The sequence below is a fragment of the Setaria viridis genome, chromosome 8, assembly GCF_005286985.2.
Source record: "Setaria viridis chromosome 8, Setaria_viridis_v4.0, whole genome shotgun sequence".
NCBI lineage: Eukaryota > Viridiplantae > Streptophyta > Magnoliopsida > Poales > Poaceae > Setaria > Setaria viridis.
In genome coordinates, this window is record NC_048270.2 from 34,216,810 (window position 1) to 34,232,349 (window position 15,540).

General features: G+C 46.9%; 1 protein-coding gene across 1 annotated transcript; it reads right to left on the bottom strand.

Annotated features, from left to right (window-relative positions):
* Positions 1–5,396: 5,396 nt before the first annotated feature.
* Positions 5,397–15,249, bottom strand: LOC117833848 (uncharacterized). The gene is made up of 4 exons (XM_034713442.2): positions 14,698–15,249; positions 13,405–14,605; positions 8,575–9,174; positions 5,397–8,473 (listed from the first exon to the last, which is right to left on the bottom strand). The coding sequence occupies exons 2-4, from the start codon at positions 14,524–14,526 to the stop codon at positions 5,834–5,836; spliced, it is 4,362 nt and encodes a 1,453-aa protein (XP_034569333.1). The 5' UTR covers positions 14,527–14,605; positions 14,698–15,249; the 3' UTR covers positions 5,397–5,833.
* Between the last annotated feature and the right edge of the window lie 291 nt (positions 15,250–15,540).

Consider the following 15,540-nt stretch of genomic DNA (forward strand, 5'->3'; position numbering starts at 1 on the left):
TGAATTTAGTCTTTATCGTAATTTACCCAGACTGAGGCATCTGATTGGCTTAGCACGATTCCCCCCCGCTTCGCATCTGTACGGCTGATCAAACTTAGCCTAGGCGCTGCTCTCCCATCGGCTGACGCGGCTGATACCCATCTTGGCCCCACCCGCCATCAGCTCAAGCAGCCGATAGCCAATCAGGATCCGGTCTCTGACCGATCTGCTCCTGAGAGAACGATTCGGAATCCTCAGCCGATTCGTTCGGTATTCAATACGCCTGTCCCTTATCTATTGCAGATCAAATTGACTAGCACATCCGCGCACGCTCATGACGCGAGCTGATTGACAGGACGTGCGCTGAGTGAGGCAGATCTCCCAGGACCTTCCGCGTGTGCACGGCGCTGGGACCACCCTCATGACGGTTTTTTGCGCCAACGGATGCTTTCATGGAGAGATCAGCATCTCACATCCAACTGAAGACGTAAATTTTGGACACAAGTATACAAGACCCTTCTGTGTAGTGAACAATTTTCCTAAAGAAATTTTAGCCGTCAAAGGCCGTAAATTAACGAATCATTTAGCGGATGATGTATCGAAGCAGAGACAGATAGAATTGGTTGGCTAGACAACGACCCAAACCGAAAATTACTATTATTATATCCAATTATTAGAGAACCTAATCTGTACCTTAACAAAGTACTAAAGACGCAAAAATCATGCTTGAGCGTTTTTACGTTGAATTAATCTGCTATCAGCCAGCTCAGACCGTGACGCTGAACACCCAACCGTAGAATTATTGAAGTATGCAAGCTGAGTAGTTGACATTGAAACTTTTCTCTAATGTAAGGAATATTCCATAAATATAATGGTCGAGTAAGGATCATTTAGGTGGAAGGAAAGGCCCTTCGCCTCCATATAAAAAGGGATTCATCCCCATTGTACAAAGATCACATTTTGGTGAATACATATGTTTTTTTTCACTCCGGTGACATCTGTTCTCTATTAATTCTCAGTGTTTGGTGGAGATTAGGCAGGGTCAAAGGTCAGCCTGCTGCAAGTTTGAGCAGGAATCTTCCCTAAAATCAAGTGTGAGGCATTTCCTTCTGAGTCTTCATGCTGGAACCGTTATTGCTCAAAACAAATTTTCGATTTTGTGTTGAACGTTTTCCTGCTTGATACTACATCATTCATTCGGTCATACTTAATTGAAATCAACTCTCTGCATACAGGCCTCCTTGTTGGGCCATGTGTAATGCATCAGTAAATTATAAATAACATATCGCATAAGAGTACCAAGCCACATGCACATACACAATCAGGACTATTTTTGTTACTAGAAAAGCATACAAACAGGCCCGGTTCTGGACCTACACGCACGGGAGGGGGCGACTGCCTGGGGGTCCATGTCAAAGGGGGCCCAACATCCTTATATATCCAAGTGCACACATGTTACATCGGCGCCAACAATCACTACTACACAATCAATCTTAACCGCCGCCTATATCACTGCCGGTTTTGTATGAATCGGCGGTGATGAATTATCACTGCCGGTTGTTTAAATGAGCCGGCGGGGAAAAGTGTAGCAGGCGGTGAGAATATATCATCACCGCCGACTCAAATTATAAGCCGGCAGTGATAACCATCACCACTGGCTCAAAATAGGAGCCGTCACTGAAACCTAGGTCATGGACCTGAAATTTTGGAGTTCACTCGATTTAATTCTCCATGAGTCTAGCCTCCCACCCCCACCCCCACCCCACCCGCAGCCTTATCTGCTCGCTCCCTCCCGCAGCGCCCACCTCTCCTCCCTCGCTCCCTCCCCTCTCCCCACCGTCAGCCCCTTGCCTTTCTCTCCCCGGGCCCTCTCCTCCCCCGTCCCTTCTCTTCCATTCCAGGCAACCCTCCCCTCCCCTCACGGCTGCCCCTCCCCTTTTCGCTCCACGCGCCCCTCATTGCGCCGCTGGTGAGGAGCGGCAGCGGGGCGAGGTGAGGTGACGGCATGATAGTGGGGGAGCGTAGAGGCGGAGTGACGGTTGACGGCGTGGATCTGTAGGCCAGCATGGTGGGAGAGCATGGAGGCATGGTGGGGCAGCCGGATCTGCACGTGGTGGCATAGCCACAGCTGGTTGTGGTGGCGCGGCTTCCACTCCTTGCCAGGTACGCCCCCCTCTCTCTCCCTCCCTCCCTCCCTCCCTCCCTCCGAGCAACTTCAGGGGGCTCCTGCACTGTGGCCAGCCGGATCTAGTGCTGTGGCGGGGTGCAGGGCTCCGCCGAGGAAGTGGCGCGGTGGCCATGGTGGCGGTGGTGGCGGTGTAGTGGCGGCAGGGCAGAGGGGTGGCGGCAGGGCAGCGTGGGCCCATTTTTTTAGAAAAAAAGTTTCACCCCTCGTTCCAGAACCGGCAGTGATGGGGAACCCACCACTGCCGCCTTTCGTCGACGAATTCGAAACAGGTGATGATGGGGGTTTGGAGGCCAACGGTGATATGCATATCTTTAGTAGTGAATGTGTGCCAAAAGTGATGTTTATAGCCTACGTAGCTTTGCTATGAACCGCCCATACCATTGCCCAAGCAGTCCTTACGAAAAATTTCTTAGGTGTGTTAGACTATTTGCAATGGTACCCTCTATATATCACCGTCAAAAGGAATATTCCAACACTTCTCTAGAAGATTTCATCCTCTAAATAATATTATACTGCAACAGTTACCTGTATTTTCATCCTCTATATGCTCCCCGCTCTCTCCTGCAACCCCGGACTCGACGCCGCGCTCCCCGTCCCCGCGCTCGACGCCTCTGCACAGACTGCCCGCGGTCTCCGTCCCCGCGCCAATTTGGAACGGAGGGAGTACCTCCTAAACGAGCTAAGGAAACACAACAAAGCTAGCTAACGCCAAGCGGCCCATGACAGCCTGGCAGTTGGAGCTAAGCCAGCCCAACAAGCCAGCTCGCGCGAGTCCACCCGACCATCACTCTCGTTCGACCAAAGCCTTATCTGCTCACCGTACCCTGTCGCTGCTCCGTATTCGCTCCCTCTCATAGGTCGAGGCGAAGCTTTTAATTTGGGCAGTCGATCCTGCCGATGGCGCGGGGGAGCAGTGTACGTACAAGATACTACACGAGGAGGTGCATCAGCTCTTCGTGCCTTATCGTCACGCAGTGCGGCCTCACAGACGTCAACAGCTTCTAACTCCAATAGTTCAATCGATGTTTCTCTGTTCCAATATGCTTTCCGGAAGATAAGAGGGCTCCTATATGCTTTCCGGAAGATAAGCAAGTCATCTATTAAGCTAATCAACTGTTCAGCCCTGCAATGCCGTGGCCGAAATCGGTTGTAGCAGTAACAATTACATCATCAACTGTCTCTAAGTGGACGAGAGATGTGAAAGATTGTTGCTGAGCGTGGACAATACAAGATTGAAGCTTAGTCTTTGTTTTCTCGCTTAGTCTTTACCTTTCTTTCTTGTTGTTTCAGTTTCTCTATGTTGAGGGTTGGAATCTAAGTACTCATTGTATTTTGTATGGCTGCATGTATCCATCCATGGATATAGAGGCTAGGTTACCATTATCTAAAAGAATCTATTAAGCTCATGTACGACATTTGTTGACATTCATGCATCAATAATTTTTTAATAAAAATGTAGGGCTTAATTGTTACAAATATTTCTTAACGTTAGCCAACATTTTTTTTATATGTACCAATATTTTTCTTTAATTTTTTTTACATTCATCAACATTATTGCTCAACAATTTTTTACATGCACCAATATTCTTTATTAGCATTTACTAACATTTTTTTGACATGCACCATTTTTTTATAAAAAATGTTAAGATAGTTCATCTAAAATGTACATATGAAAATAAGTTCACATGCATAAGTTGATCTAAAAAGTGGACAATGCCGTATCTACGATGAGGCTGCACCATTGATCGTGATGTTTGCATGACCTCATCGTCGCCCTGCTCTGTGGAGAGCGCCGTGTCTATGAGACCAGGGCCGGACCGCGATGCCTCAACAGCCCCATCGTCCCTGTCCTGTCGACCACATCGCCAAATCGACCCAAGCTTCATTGCAATCAGGCTGCCGTTGCTCAACTAAACTAACCCATAGTGTGTTTTGCCGATCGGTTTACCATTGCCCCGCTGTCAACCGCTCGCCACAGCTCCGGGGCCGGAGATGCGCTGCCACAAGGGACGAAATTGTTCGGGCTCGAAATGGGCAGCAAGCCAATCACGCTGGACCAGCCGATCGATCCTTCCGGGCGGTCTGAACCAGTCTGGGGCCTATAGTCAGTCTGACGAGGCCAACCGATTTAACCTGTTTGACCGGTCAATTCTCAATCGGGTTAAAACTGAAGAGTCATAGTATATTAAGTTATGTAAATAGAATTTTCTTGCAGGGCAAGATCTCCCCACCTATTTATAGGGGCTGCCGCCAGTTGAGGCTATCACCCAATTGAACAAAACATTTACCTTACTTTTATCTCCAAACTTTAATCTTTTCCAACCCCTTGCTTTCCTCATTCGTCTCTACAGTGGCTGAGGACGTTCTAAGTGACCTACCGATTTCAGAGCAACCTTAGACACCCCATCCCTTATGGGTCTCACCCGGGGTGGTGATCTTAGGATTTCGTAGCGCTCTATTTGTGACCGGTTTGACCGGCTGCTCCAACCACTCTTACCAACCACTCTTACCAGCTTGGAGGCAGGAGCTCCGGTGAGAAGATTTCGACGACCGCGCGATCTATCGCACTCTTGTGTTGACCTTCCTCCGTCAACAGGTCTGTTAGTAGTTCTATGTCAAAGTAATGGCTTAGCCTAACTAGGCTACTGTTTGTTGTTCTAAGTATGTCGAGGTTTCAATTTTTTAGTTAGTCTAACTCTCCTCTCTATATTATGTTTTTTAACAACCTAGCCTAGGAGTTTAGCCTAGGAGTTTGACACTCTACACGTTGAATGGGTTGCTCTGAGAAAGCGGCCTAGGAATCTTCGCGCAAAGAAGGTTATCGCAGATTACCAGCCTTCCTCAGGCTTATTATTTAAGCTGGCTCAACTCCATCGCCGCTTGTTTGGGACTATCCCGCAGGTGCTACAGTGTCTTTCGCGGTGCTACAGTACCCGCCAGCTACAGTTTTGTCCATTGGGCTGTCACAGTTTTGTCCAGGTGCTGCAGCCCATTGGGCTTTGGGCTGTCACACTTTTGTCCAGATGCCTGAAAGTTTCAGTGAAAAAGAAAGTTCATACTTATTGTTGGATGGAGTACAGTGCATGCCTAGTTTGATTCAGTCTATCAAGGTTTCAACTGCCTCACTAATTTTCATATGTGTAATGATCTGATGGTTAGAGGAACTGAAACCTGTACTGCTAAAAATAATAAACATTGCATATTTTTTGAATAATTTAAACAATGCTACTAAATTGGAGGATCCTGCTTCTTATTACTGGAAGGAACATTCAAAAGGCGGATCCTTAAATATGATACAGCAAGAGAAATACCAAAGCCATGTTCAATAATCAGCGCCATTTCTGCTTCTCAGATCCCGATAGATGAGCTAATCGTTATTAGCAGCAAAGCACATAATGGATGCTGAAATCTATCAACTGGACCAGACGAAGGTACGAAAGATTCGTCTCCTGGTGATACAAGTATATTTTGGGATAAAACTCAAAGGACATGTTTTCCTGTTGGGTACTGAACTACGGATGCAGCTAGACCTATTTGATTGGCACGACTAAACAGAGTAGTTGAGAGAAAGGAAATGAACATCATCAGCTGCGCCCGCACAATTACCACTCTTATTCCAAATACGTACGCCTGGGATGGTGGAGGCTTGCTTGGGCTCAGCACCCATCAGGAAGATCGAGGTTCCACCTTCAAAAATGGCTTCATTTCCCTTGGATGCGCAGCAAGTTGGCTCCGCAACTGTTGCTTCATTGCCTCATCGTAGGATCCGCTAAGCGAGATTTCCTTGAGCTTGCGCAGTTTCTCTAGGCCATAAAACCGCAAGGACGATGGCACGTTATGGCAGGGGAGATTCATGACCTCAAGTTCGTGCATTGCCCCGGCGTGGAAGGTAACGGCCTGTGACCTGGAATTGCACGCAACCTGGAGGAGCTGGAGTGCAGGGAAACCTGTGCAGAAGTCAAGCTTACCACATTGAAATTCCTTGAAATGAAGGCATAGAGTTCTTAGCTTTGGCAGATTCCCAAGCGCCTCAACCTCATCTTGCGGTATCGTGGTCATCTGTAAATTCAGTTTGCCAAGATTCGTCAGCAGATTGATCCATGTTGGCAAATTGGAATCTACAAGCCCGTACAGCTTCAGGCTCTGTAATTTCACAGGATGTTGGGAGATGGTATCCAAACAGCCAGCTCGATTCACGCCCTTGTCAAACCACACTGAAAAGGATTCCAAATTGGCGTGACAAGAGATTGCAGAACACAGCTCCTGACAGTTCTCGCTGTTCACGCCAGACACTCCAAGCTTGCGCAATTGGGTAAGGTTCTTGAGCTCTTTCAGAGTCGCCCGCCCGCTTGCAACGCTGACGTCGATCACACCCAGAGTATGTAAGGCCGTCATTTGCCCAATCCTTCCAGGCACCACAACTCCACCATTACGAGAGTCAGGAAGCTGCTGGTAACGGAGGATCCACGATTTCGGCACATGGAATAGGGACTTCAGGGTAAGAGCACATGGCCCGCTCGTGGATAATGATGGATCAGCTGTTGCTGATGTTGCTTCTGGTGACGGATTGCTGGTGTGATCACCCAGTGGTACAGACGTGGTACCGGCACCAAGATACTGCAGTTTCTCGAGCTTGGTGATGCTTACTGGAAGCGTGGCAACCAAGGTCTGCCTGATATCCAGAGTCTGGAGCTGCCTCAGGCCACCCAAGGAATCTGGCACACGAGTGATGTTTTTGCATCCTCTTAGGGAGAGAAACTTGAGGCGAAGTAGCACCTTCCCAATTTTCTCAACATCATCATTAGTTACGCCGTCGCCTGCATCTTCCAGATCCAGCACCCGAAGCACTTTCATCTTGTCGGACACGAGGAATGCTTCCCACCAGCCAAACACCGTCAAGGACCGTAGCCGCGACAAGTCCAGGTTGTCGAACACAACTCTATTCCCCACCCACGAGCTCCAAATTGATAGGTGTTGTCCTACGCCTTGGGTAGTTAGTCTGCGATACCCCTCCTGCAGTACTGAGACTTCCAATGGGAAGAGGATTTTCTCTTCCACTGGACGCGAGATCATGTACTCATGGAAGAAACCATTGACCTCGTACCTTGTCCCCATATTTGTAGGTGTTACCTGCTGCATCACACTCTGGGAGGTAAGCTTGTCGAATAATTCACCCGCGAACTCGTCCAAGCTATCGCTTTCAGTGCCCTTGGCGTAGCCCTCCGCGATCCATCGCCTCACCAAGCGCCCCCGCCGAAAGGTTTGCTCTCGAGGAAAAACTAAAAGATACAACATGCATCGCATGAGTGATGGAGAAGACCTAAAGTAGAAATGGATCCAGGCGAGTAGGCTCCGTAGGCAGTAGAAATCTGGATTGGTCTGTAACTCTTGCATAAAGTTGCCTATCAGATGCTGACACTGCCATTCCCTTGTCGCTGCATTAGAAAGATTTTGCTTCGCCAAGTATCTGCCTAAAGCAACTATTACTTGGGGAAATCCTCCACTCCTGGACAAGATGGCTTTTACATTTGGGTCATCCGGAGACAGACTGACACACCTGTTTTTATTATTCTCAGATTGATCAACTTCCTGTAACAAGTTCCTGTTATTTTCAAATGGTAGTTCATCAGATATGTCTTCGCTATTCTGAAATGTCTCTTCTTCAACTAAGTTTTCACTATTCTTAAATGCCTGCCCTTCAAACAAGTTTTCACTATTCTGAAATGCCTGTTCTTCAGACGTGGTTCCTTTATTCTCAAATGCATGTTCTTCTTGTTTTTTGGTTTCGAACAAAGACCAAAATGCATGTTCAAGTGATAAGTTTCCATTATTCCACAATGTCTGTTCTTCGAACAAGTCTCTATCATTATGAAATGCCTGATCTCTGACCGAGTTTCCATTATTCTGAAATGGCTGTTCTTTGACCGTGTTTCCAGTAGTGCATGAGCTGCTTCCATTATTACTCTGTAATTCCTGTTCTTCAAAGGTATTTCCATTCTGAAATGCCTGTTTTCCAGACGAGTTTCCATTATTCTGAAACGCCTGTTCTTCAATTGTGTTTTCTTGATTCTGAAACGCCTGTTCTTCCAATGCGTTTCCATTATTCTGAAATGTATGATCTTCATTATTCTGAAATGTGTGTTCATCCTCTCTGTCCGGTCCAAAAAAATAATTGAATGATGCTTCATCCTCTCTGTCCAGTTCAAACAAATAATTGTATGCGAATTCTTCAAATGAGTTTCTTTTACTCGGAAATGGTTGTTCAGACGAGTTTCCATCATTTTGAGATGCTTGTGTCCTAAATTCCTGTTCTCCAATATATTGAAACAGAGAATGTGTAATTAGGTGCAGAATAGATTCCATGGAACTACTGCAGTAGTGTAGAGAAATGTGGAGACACAACACACCTGTTGAAGGAGATCGAAGGCTGCCATAGGTTGGAGACATCTGATGCTGCACACTAGACCGGCTGCACCTGCGCAGTGTATGGCGATGCTTTCTTCTGTAGTGATGACAACGATGCAGCTTTTACTTTTCGAAGATATCAAGTTCTCAGCATCTATCAAGTCCCAAAATTCCTTGGACTGCATCTCGTCAATAACAACAAGGCACCGATACTTATGCAGAAGCTCCCGGCATCGTTCAATCAGATCGTCGACTTCCAATGATTCTGAAAAACCTGATAGTAAACACCGGCAAAAGCCCATGAGATTGTACTTGTAGGGCTGTGACATAATGATCATCCTGTACCAGTAAAAGCCCGGCTCAGCATAGCAGCGATAGCAGGCATTGGTAACGACTGCTGTTCTCCCAGAACCAGGAATTCCCCACACGGAGACCACATGAGGTTTGTCGGTGTAGGGTCTATCCTTTATCATTATCAAACTGGAAAGTTTATCGACTTCCGAATCGCGCCCAACGAGGCGATTGTCGCTCAACCAAAGCTCGGCAGTTAGCGGTTCTTGGACAATTGTCACCCCGGCGCCTCCTTCAGCATCTTTAAAGCCCTGTAAATAAATAAAAGGAGATCAGAGAACATATCAGCACAATTAACTAAGCAACAACGGTATGATTGATGTGTAAATGGAAGCATATTAACGACGTGCACCCGAGCGAGGCATCGCCCTGCGCTACATGAGCCAAGAAGTCAGGTGCAATAAGCTGGATGTAGAAATTTATATCTGAGTCATCGATACTACACCTCTCAGGCGCCGCTAGCTGGACATTTGAAGTGAAATGGCGAGCGGTGTGGAATTATGCTACAAGAAGGTGGGTGCAGTGCCAGGGTTCAAACCCTGACCACCCAAACTCCCATCGGAGGGTTTTTCACAAACTCCGCTAGCTAGCTAGTTTGTGTTGGTGCTAACATTTGTAGCCTTATAGGATAGTTTCCTCATGCATCACTGTAATGTAATATCAAATGAACAATCATGTAATCCCTCCGTTCCAAATTATAATTCGTTTGACTTTTTTGACCCCAAGTTTGACCGCTCATCTTATTCAAAAAATTTGTACAAATATAGTCAAATTTAAGTCATTCTTGAAGAACTTTTATTAATAAAGCAAGCCGCAACAAAGGATGTGATATTTTGCATAATTTTTTGAATAAGACGAGCGGTCAAACTTGGGATCAAAAAGTCAAACAAATTATTATCTGGAACGGAAGGAGTATATTTATGGTACCATGAACATAAATTTATGAGTTAAAAAGGATTATGTTTAACGCATTTCCAAATCACCTTAGAATTTTAAATTTTAATTTCAAAATCCTGTTACAGTTGCTAATTTAGTCTATATATAATAACCAAAAATATAAGAACATATCAACTCGATTATAGGATCTAGCTCTGAGCTTGGCATTATATCCTGCTATTACTAATTGGATTAACGGGATTTTGAAACTTGAAATCACATAGGATCCTAGATGAATACTTTAGAAAAAGAGAGATATCTCTCAAAAACAAAATATCGGGCCATCAATTCATAAACTCAAATCATCGTACCCATTGGATCAATTATGTTTTCTTAAAAATTACCCACATTTGCCAATATGAAAATAGCCTAAAATAACCCCCTAATTCTATACCTAAATTACCCACCTTTTCCATCATATAAAATAAATTAAAGTAACCACTTCATAGCTTAAAACATATTGTTATAAAACATAACTTAAAATACCATTCTAGATTTGTCTCTAAGTTACCACATATATCATCATTAAAAATAATTTAAAGTAAACACCTACACCTTAATCTAATTATCCTTATGTTCATCATATTGAAATGTCCAAAAGTAAACTAATATATGATTCTAAATTACCTATTTATATTATTGTTAATATAAAAATACTAATTTAAGGCATATACACATGATGGGTGTTACCATGTAGACCATTTTTTCATGTATGTGAGGAGGCGATAAAATTTTTTAATTTTGTGGATATAGTAATTACTAATAAAATAAAAATCCATCACAACTGGACAAAGATAAGTACATATTTATATGAGTATTGTGTTAGAGTATTAAATAAATAAGATAGTAGTATGACAAATAATTGTTATTATTAGTTAGAAGTCTACACTACGGGAACCAGAAGCTTTGCCGAGTGCCACAGGCACTCGGCGAAAGCCCAAAAACACTCGGCAAAGAGCACACGGCAAATTTCCTGTCGGCAAAGCCTAGTTTGCCGAGTGTCAAAACGCGAGCACTCGGCAAACATTTTGCCGACGGCAAAAACACTCGGCGAAAAGATGTACTCGGCAAAATACGCGATGACGACGTCGGGTTTAACGGCAGGTTTGCCGAGTGCCAGACGGGAGGCACTCGGCAAACACCCTAGCTTTGCCGAGTGCCAACACTCGCCAAAGTGCCCATCTTTGCCGAGTGCCAGCACACGGCAAAGTGCCCATGTTTGCCGAGTGCCGTGTCCCTGACACTCGACAAACGTGGCCCCTTTGCCGAGTGCCGTGTCCATGACACTCGGCAAACAAGCCGCGGCTCGACGGCGGCTCTGCACGGGGAGGTTTTCCAAAACCTGCAACATAATAACCGGCACGATAGCCGACAACCACAATCTCACCAACGAGTTGGCACAATGGCCAACAACCACAACCACAACCAACCACACCTCTATTCTTTTCAACATTTTCTAATTTCCACTCTTCCTTCTTCTCTAATTTTCTAAATCCATGCCTCTAATTTCTAAAATAAATTCTACCACATCCTACCACCTCTCTAGTCTTTTCAACATTTTCTAATTTCTAATTTCATGCCTACTCTAATTTATGATGTGTAGCGGCATAGAAACTTACCGGAGGGGTGACGGAGGGGCGACGGCCACGAACAGAGGAGCGGGGGCGGCCGGGGGCCGGTGCGGCGGCCGGACGGGGGCGGCCGCGGCCAACCGGAGCGGACGCGGGGGGCCGGCGCGGGCGGCCGGCCGGCCGGGGGCGGCCGGGGCAGGCCGGAGTGGGCGCGGCCGCCCGCAGCGCGGGGCGGCCGGCGGCGGCGCGGGGGAGGCCGGGGGGCCGGCGGCCGGCGCCCGGGTCCCGGCGCAGGGCGCGGGCGGGCGACGACGGCACGGGCCGGGCGGCGGAGCGGGCGCGGGGTGGCGGAGCGGGCGTGGGGGGCCGGGCGGGCGCGGGCGTGTGCGTGGTGTGACTGCTGTGCCTGTCCGCGTGAGGCTTGTGAGGCGCTAAGTCAGGTAGGGGCGCCCGCTTTGCCGAGTGCACCTGATCTAGCACTGAGCAAACAATTTTTTTTTGTTTGAATTTTTTTTTCGTATTTCAAGTTGCGACTGACAGGTGGACCGCGGCAACGTTTGCCGAGTGCTAGATCAGGAGCACTCGGCAAACAATTTTTTTTTGTTTGGAATTTTTTTTTCGGATTTCAAAGTGCGGTTGACAGGTGGACCGCGGCGATGTTTGCTGAGTGTCCCAGGGTTGACACTTAGCAAACAGGCTCTTTGCCGAGTGCCATCCCGTGACACTCGGCAAATATGTACTATTATTTCATGTCCAATTAATGAATAAAAAATTACCAAACAGATCCGAAAAATTCCCAAAAATTGACATGAACCAATCTATGTTCTCTATGGTCTATAAAAATAAATTTGAACTCAATCACAAATTTAAGTATCGATTCGACTCAAAATCTTACCGGATCCTTCCAACTTCTACGAATCCTCTCCGGAGATGCTTCGAATTCTAAGCATCATATGTCAAAACTTTTGCGAAACCTTGTCAATTTTTTACCACAGCCTCTGCATATGAAACCATAGCATCTTGCAAAATCTCGTGATTTTCAAACTTCGTTTGTATTTTTGAGAATTAAACAATCATTTGGCCACACATTCGTAGTCGTGTTTCCTTAACAAAATGTTCGAAATTTCTTTTCATTTTCTGGGTAAGACCTCAATTTGGACTCACTAACATGAATATGATTTTTCCACTCATATTATTCTATTATTCCAAACACCTGCAGTTCAAATTTGACTTAAATCAACAAATTACTCTAAATGAAATTAATTGATTAAATATAGCAAACAGGTCAATAAGAAGTCCACCTTGTACCATGCAGTGCCAAATCTCATACATGTGGAGTATAAAAAGTTTGGAGGGCGGAGGAGGTTTTTTTTTCTTTTTTGCCGAGTGTGCCAAAAAACACTCGGCAACACCCCCAGGTTTGCCGAGTGCCACAAGGGACACTCGGCAAACTAGCATCTTTGCCGAGTGCCCCATCGAGACACTCGGCAAACATGGAGTTTGCCGAGTGCCCCCCGTCGACACTCGGCAAAGCCTAACGTCCGTCACGGCGACAGCACCGCGCGGCACGTGGAAGTTACGTGCTCAAGACTTTGCCGAGTGCCCCATCTTTGCCGAGTGCCCCGTGGGTGTTTGCCGAGTGTTTTTTTGGTAGCACTCGGCAAATCGTGTTTTCGCCGAGTGTATTGTTTTTGCCGAGTGTTTCTACTATTGCACTCGGCAAACGGGGCCTTCGCCGAGTGCCCGCAATAATACACTCGGCGAAGCAATTACACTCGGTGACTTTGAGGTTTCCCGCAGTGCTAGTTTCTAAATAGTTTTCATACACAATGGTTTTTAAAAAAGATTAGCACGTGTCGGAGAACAGGTTGATAGACTAGTTTGATCTACTTTTCAAGAATGGTTGGGAGTCAAAATGCATTAGTGACATCAATTAAAAGTTTTGGAGAAGTAATTGGTGATGTCTTGTATTACCGCGTTGAAGAAGACGCGGATAGCCTGATTCGCTGAGAACCGCTGGAGCTCTGAAAGCAGGTATGGCTTCCCCGTGCATAGGCTTGCGATTTCATGATGACGCGTTGACACGACGATACAGCTGCCGTTCTTCCTGTCACGCAGGTAGGGCCTGATGGCGTCCCACTGCACCACGGTGGATAGGTCTTCCAGTATGATGAGGTACCGATTTGTGTTGACCTGCCTCACAAACTCTTCGACAAGGTCTCCAGCGGACGTTTCCGTCCATGACAGGGCATCCCTCTTTTTCTTTAGGTTTAGACGACAAAGCCAAGGCTGGGAATCTATGCTCACAGTCGATCCTTGTTCTTCGCAAGAGTTTGCGTAGAACTGAACCACCAAGCTCCTGATGAGCTCAGGGGGATTGACAGGATGGATCACCTTCACCCAGGCACGGCATCTGAAGTTGCGATATATTGTTGGATCATCATACATGTTCCTGATGATGGACATTGTCCCAAGATCATCTCCTGTTCCCCACAACGAGATCACTCGAAGATCATTGCTTCCCTCGGTGACCAACTTGGTGAGGTCAACTGCTCCTCTACAACTTGCTGCGGTGTCCTTTGCTTCAATATGTATGTCGTCAAATCCTGGTGCGCCAATGGCGGAGGCGGAAACGAACTGTTGCTGCGTGAGGGAATCGGAGCAAGAGTCACCGAACCTGTAGCGCAGGTTCCTCTGGCTCACGTCCTGTACGCGGATCTTGAGCTGTTCTATTTGGGTAACTGCTAAATCAAGGGGCAGCTCTGATCCCTCCGTGCTGCTGCAGGAGCAGGATGGCAGCAATCGGAGCCACCACGACCGCTTTGTGTCCAGGTGGAGGACGAACTCAATACAGTCCTCCACATCGTTGGACAGGTCGCGGACTTGCCGCACCCAGGTCCTCACCACATGGTTCTTGACACGATCGCCATCCGCGGAGTTGAGGAAGGATTGCATCATCTCGAATTCGCCCGTGATAAACACCAGATTTTGCTGCAAGATCTGCCACTGCTTTGCCTCTTCCTTGATGGCAGACTTTACCTTGTCGGCCAGCAACTGAACCGCCGTCTTGGAGATCCCAATAGCAAGTTCCGCCATTTCCCACTTTCAGTTTCTTCGCTGTGTTTGCTTGTGTAGGTGGAAGCTACGAAGTTGTACTGCTGCCGCTGAGATATTCCTTCAAGATTGGATCATAAAGGGGAGACCATGAATAATGAAACATCTAGCAGAGAAATCATGAAACAAGACTCGGATATGATTGCCACTTACCAGTTACCACTACCAGCAGTGAGATGGCTTCGAGATGCTGTTTGAAGCACGGCGGTGCCAACTTGCTTTGGAGACTATTCGCAGACTTTGGGCGCCGGACCAAGGAAGAGGATTTTTTTTAGATAATGGATAACCAAAGGAAGAGGATTTATACTTATATAATGCTGTTGCCCAGCTGTTTCACCATTGACAATGTGGGTGGGTTCTGGAGCGGCCAATGGGGACTGGGGAGCAGAGGTAGCTAGAGGGAGCACATCACCACTATGAGCGGACAGGGACCAATGAGACGACGGGCGTTTGGCAGTGTGGCGGATCTATGTCCTCGCGGACAGCTTCAAGTCATTACCGGAATTCAATGCATCGATGTCTACGTGTGCGGTGGGTGAGGCAGGAGCAGAAGACCACCAGAACGGGGGCTCAAGTCAAGGACTCAAGGTCGTCGCCGCCGGGTGCATCCGTGTGCTCGGTGCACTGGCACAATGTGATCCATGGAACCGATGGAAGTGCCTTCCTGCGGCGCAACACATGTAGGCCTCTACAGCTGGTACGTACGGGAGTATTATGACTGCAGTTGCTTTAACACACCTGTGCCGCCAATAATTGGATGCCAACCAGCAGGCACCCAGCGTGACTAATAGCTCCACATGAACAAACGGCAATTTTTTTTAAAAAAATCACACAATAAAGATGCAGACACTCACATACACGTACGCACATTCATCCCTACAAACTCACGCACACAACCCTACCCCTATGAGCACCTTCGAAGACTGTGCTAGCAAATCCTCGAGTTTGATAAAATCACCACTGGCGTCTCGCTGTCGACGGGGTCGCCTACCACTG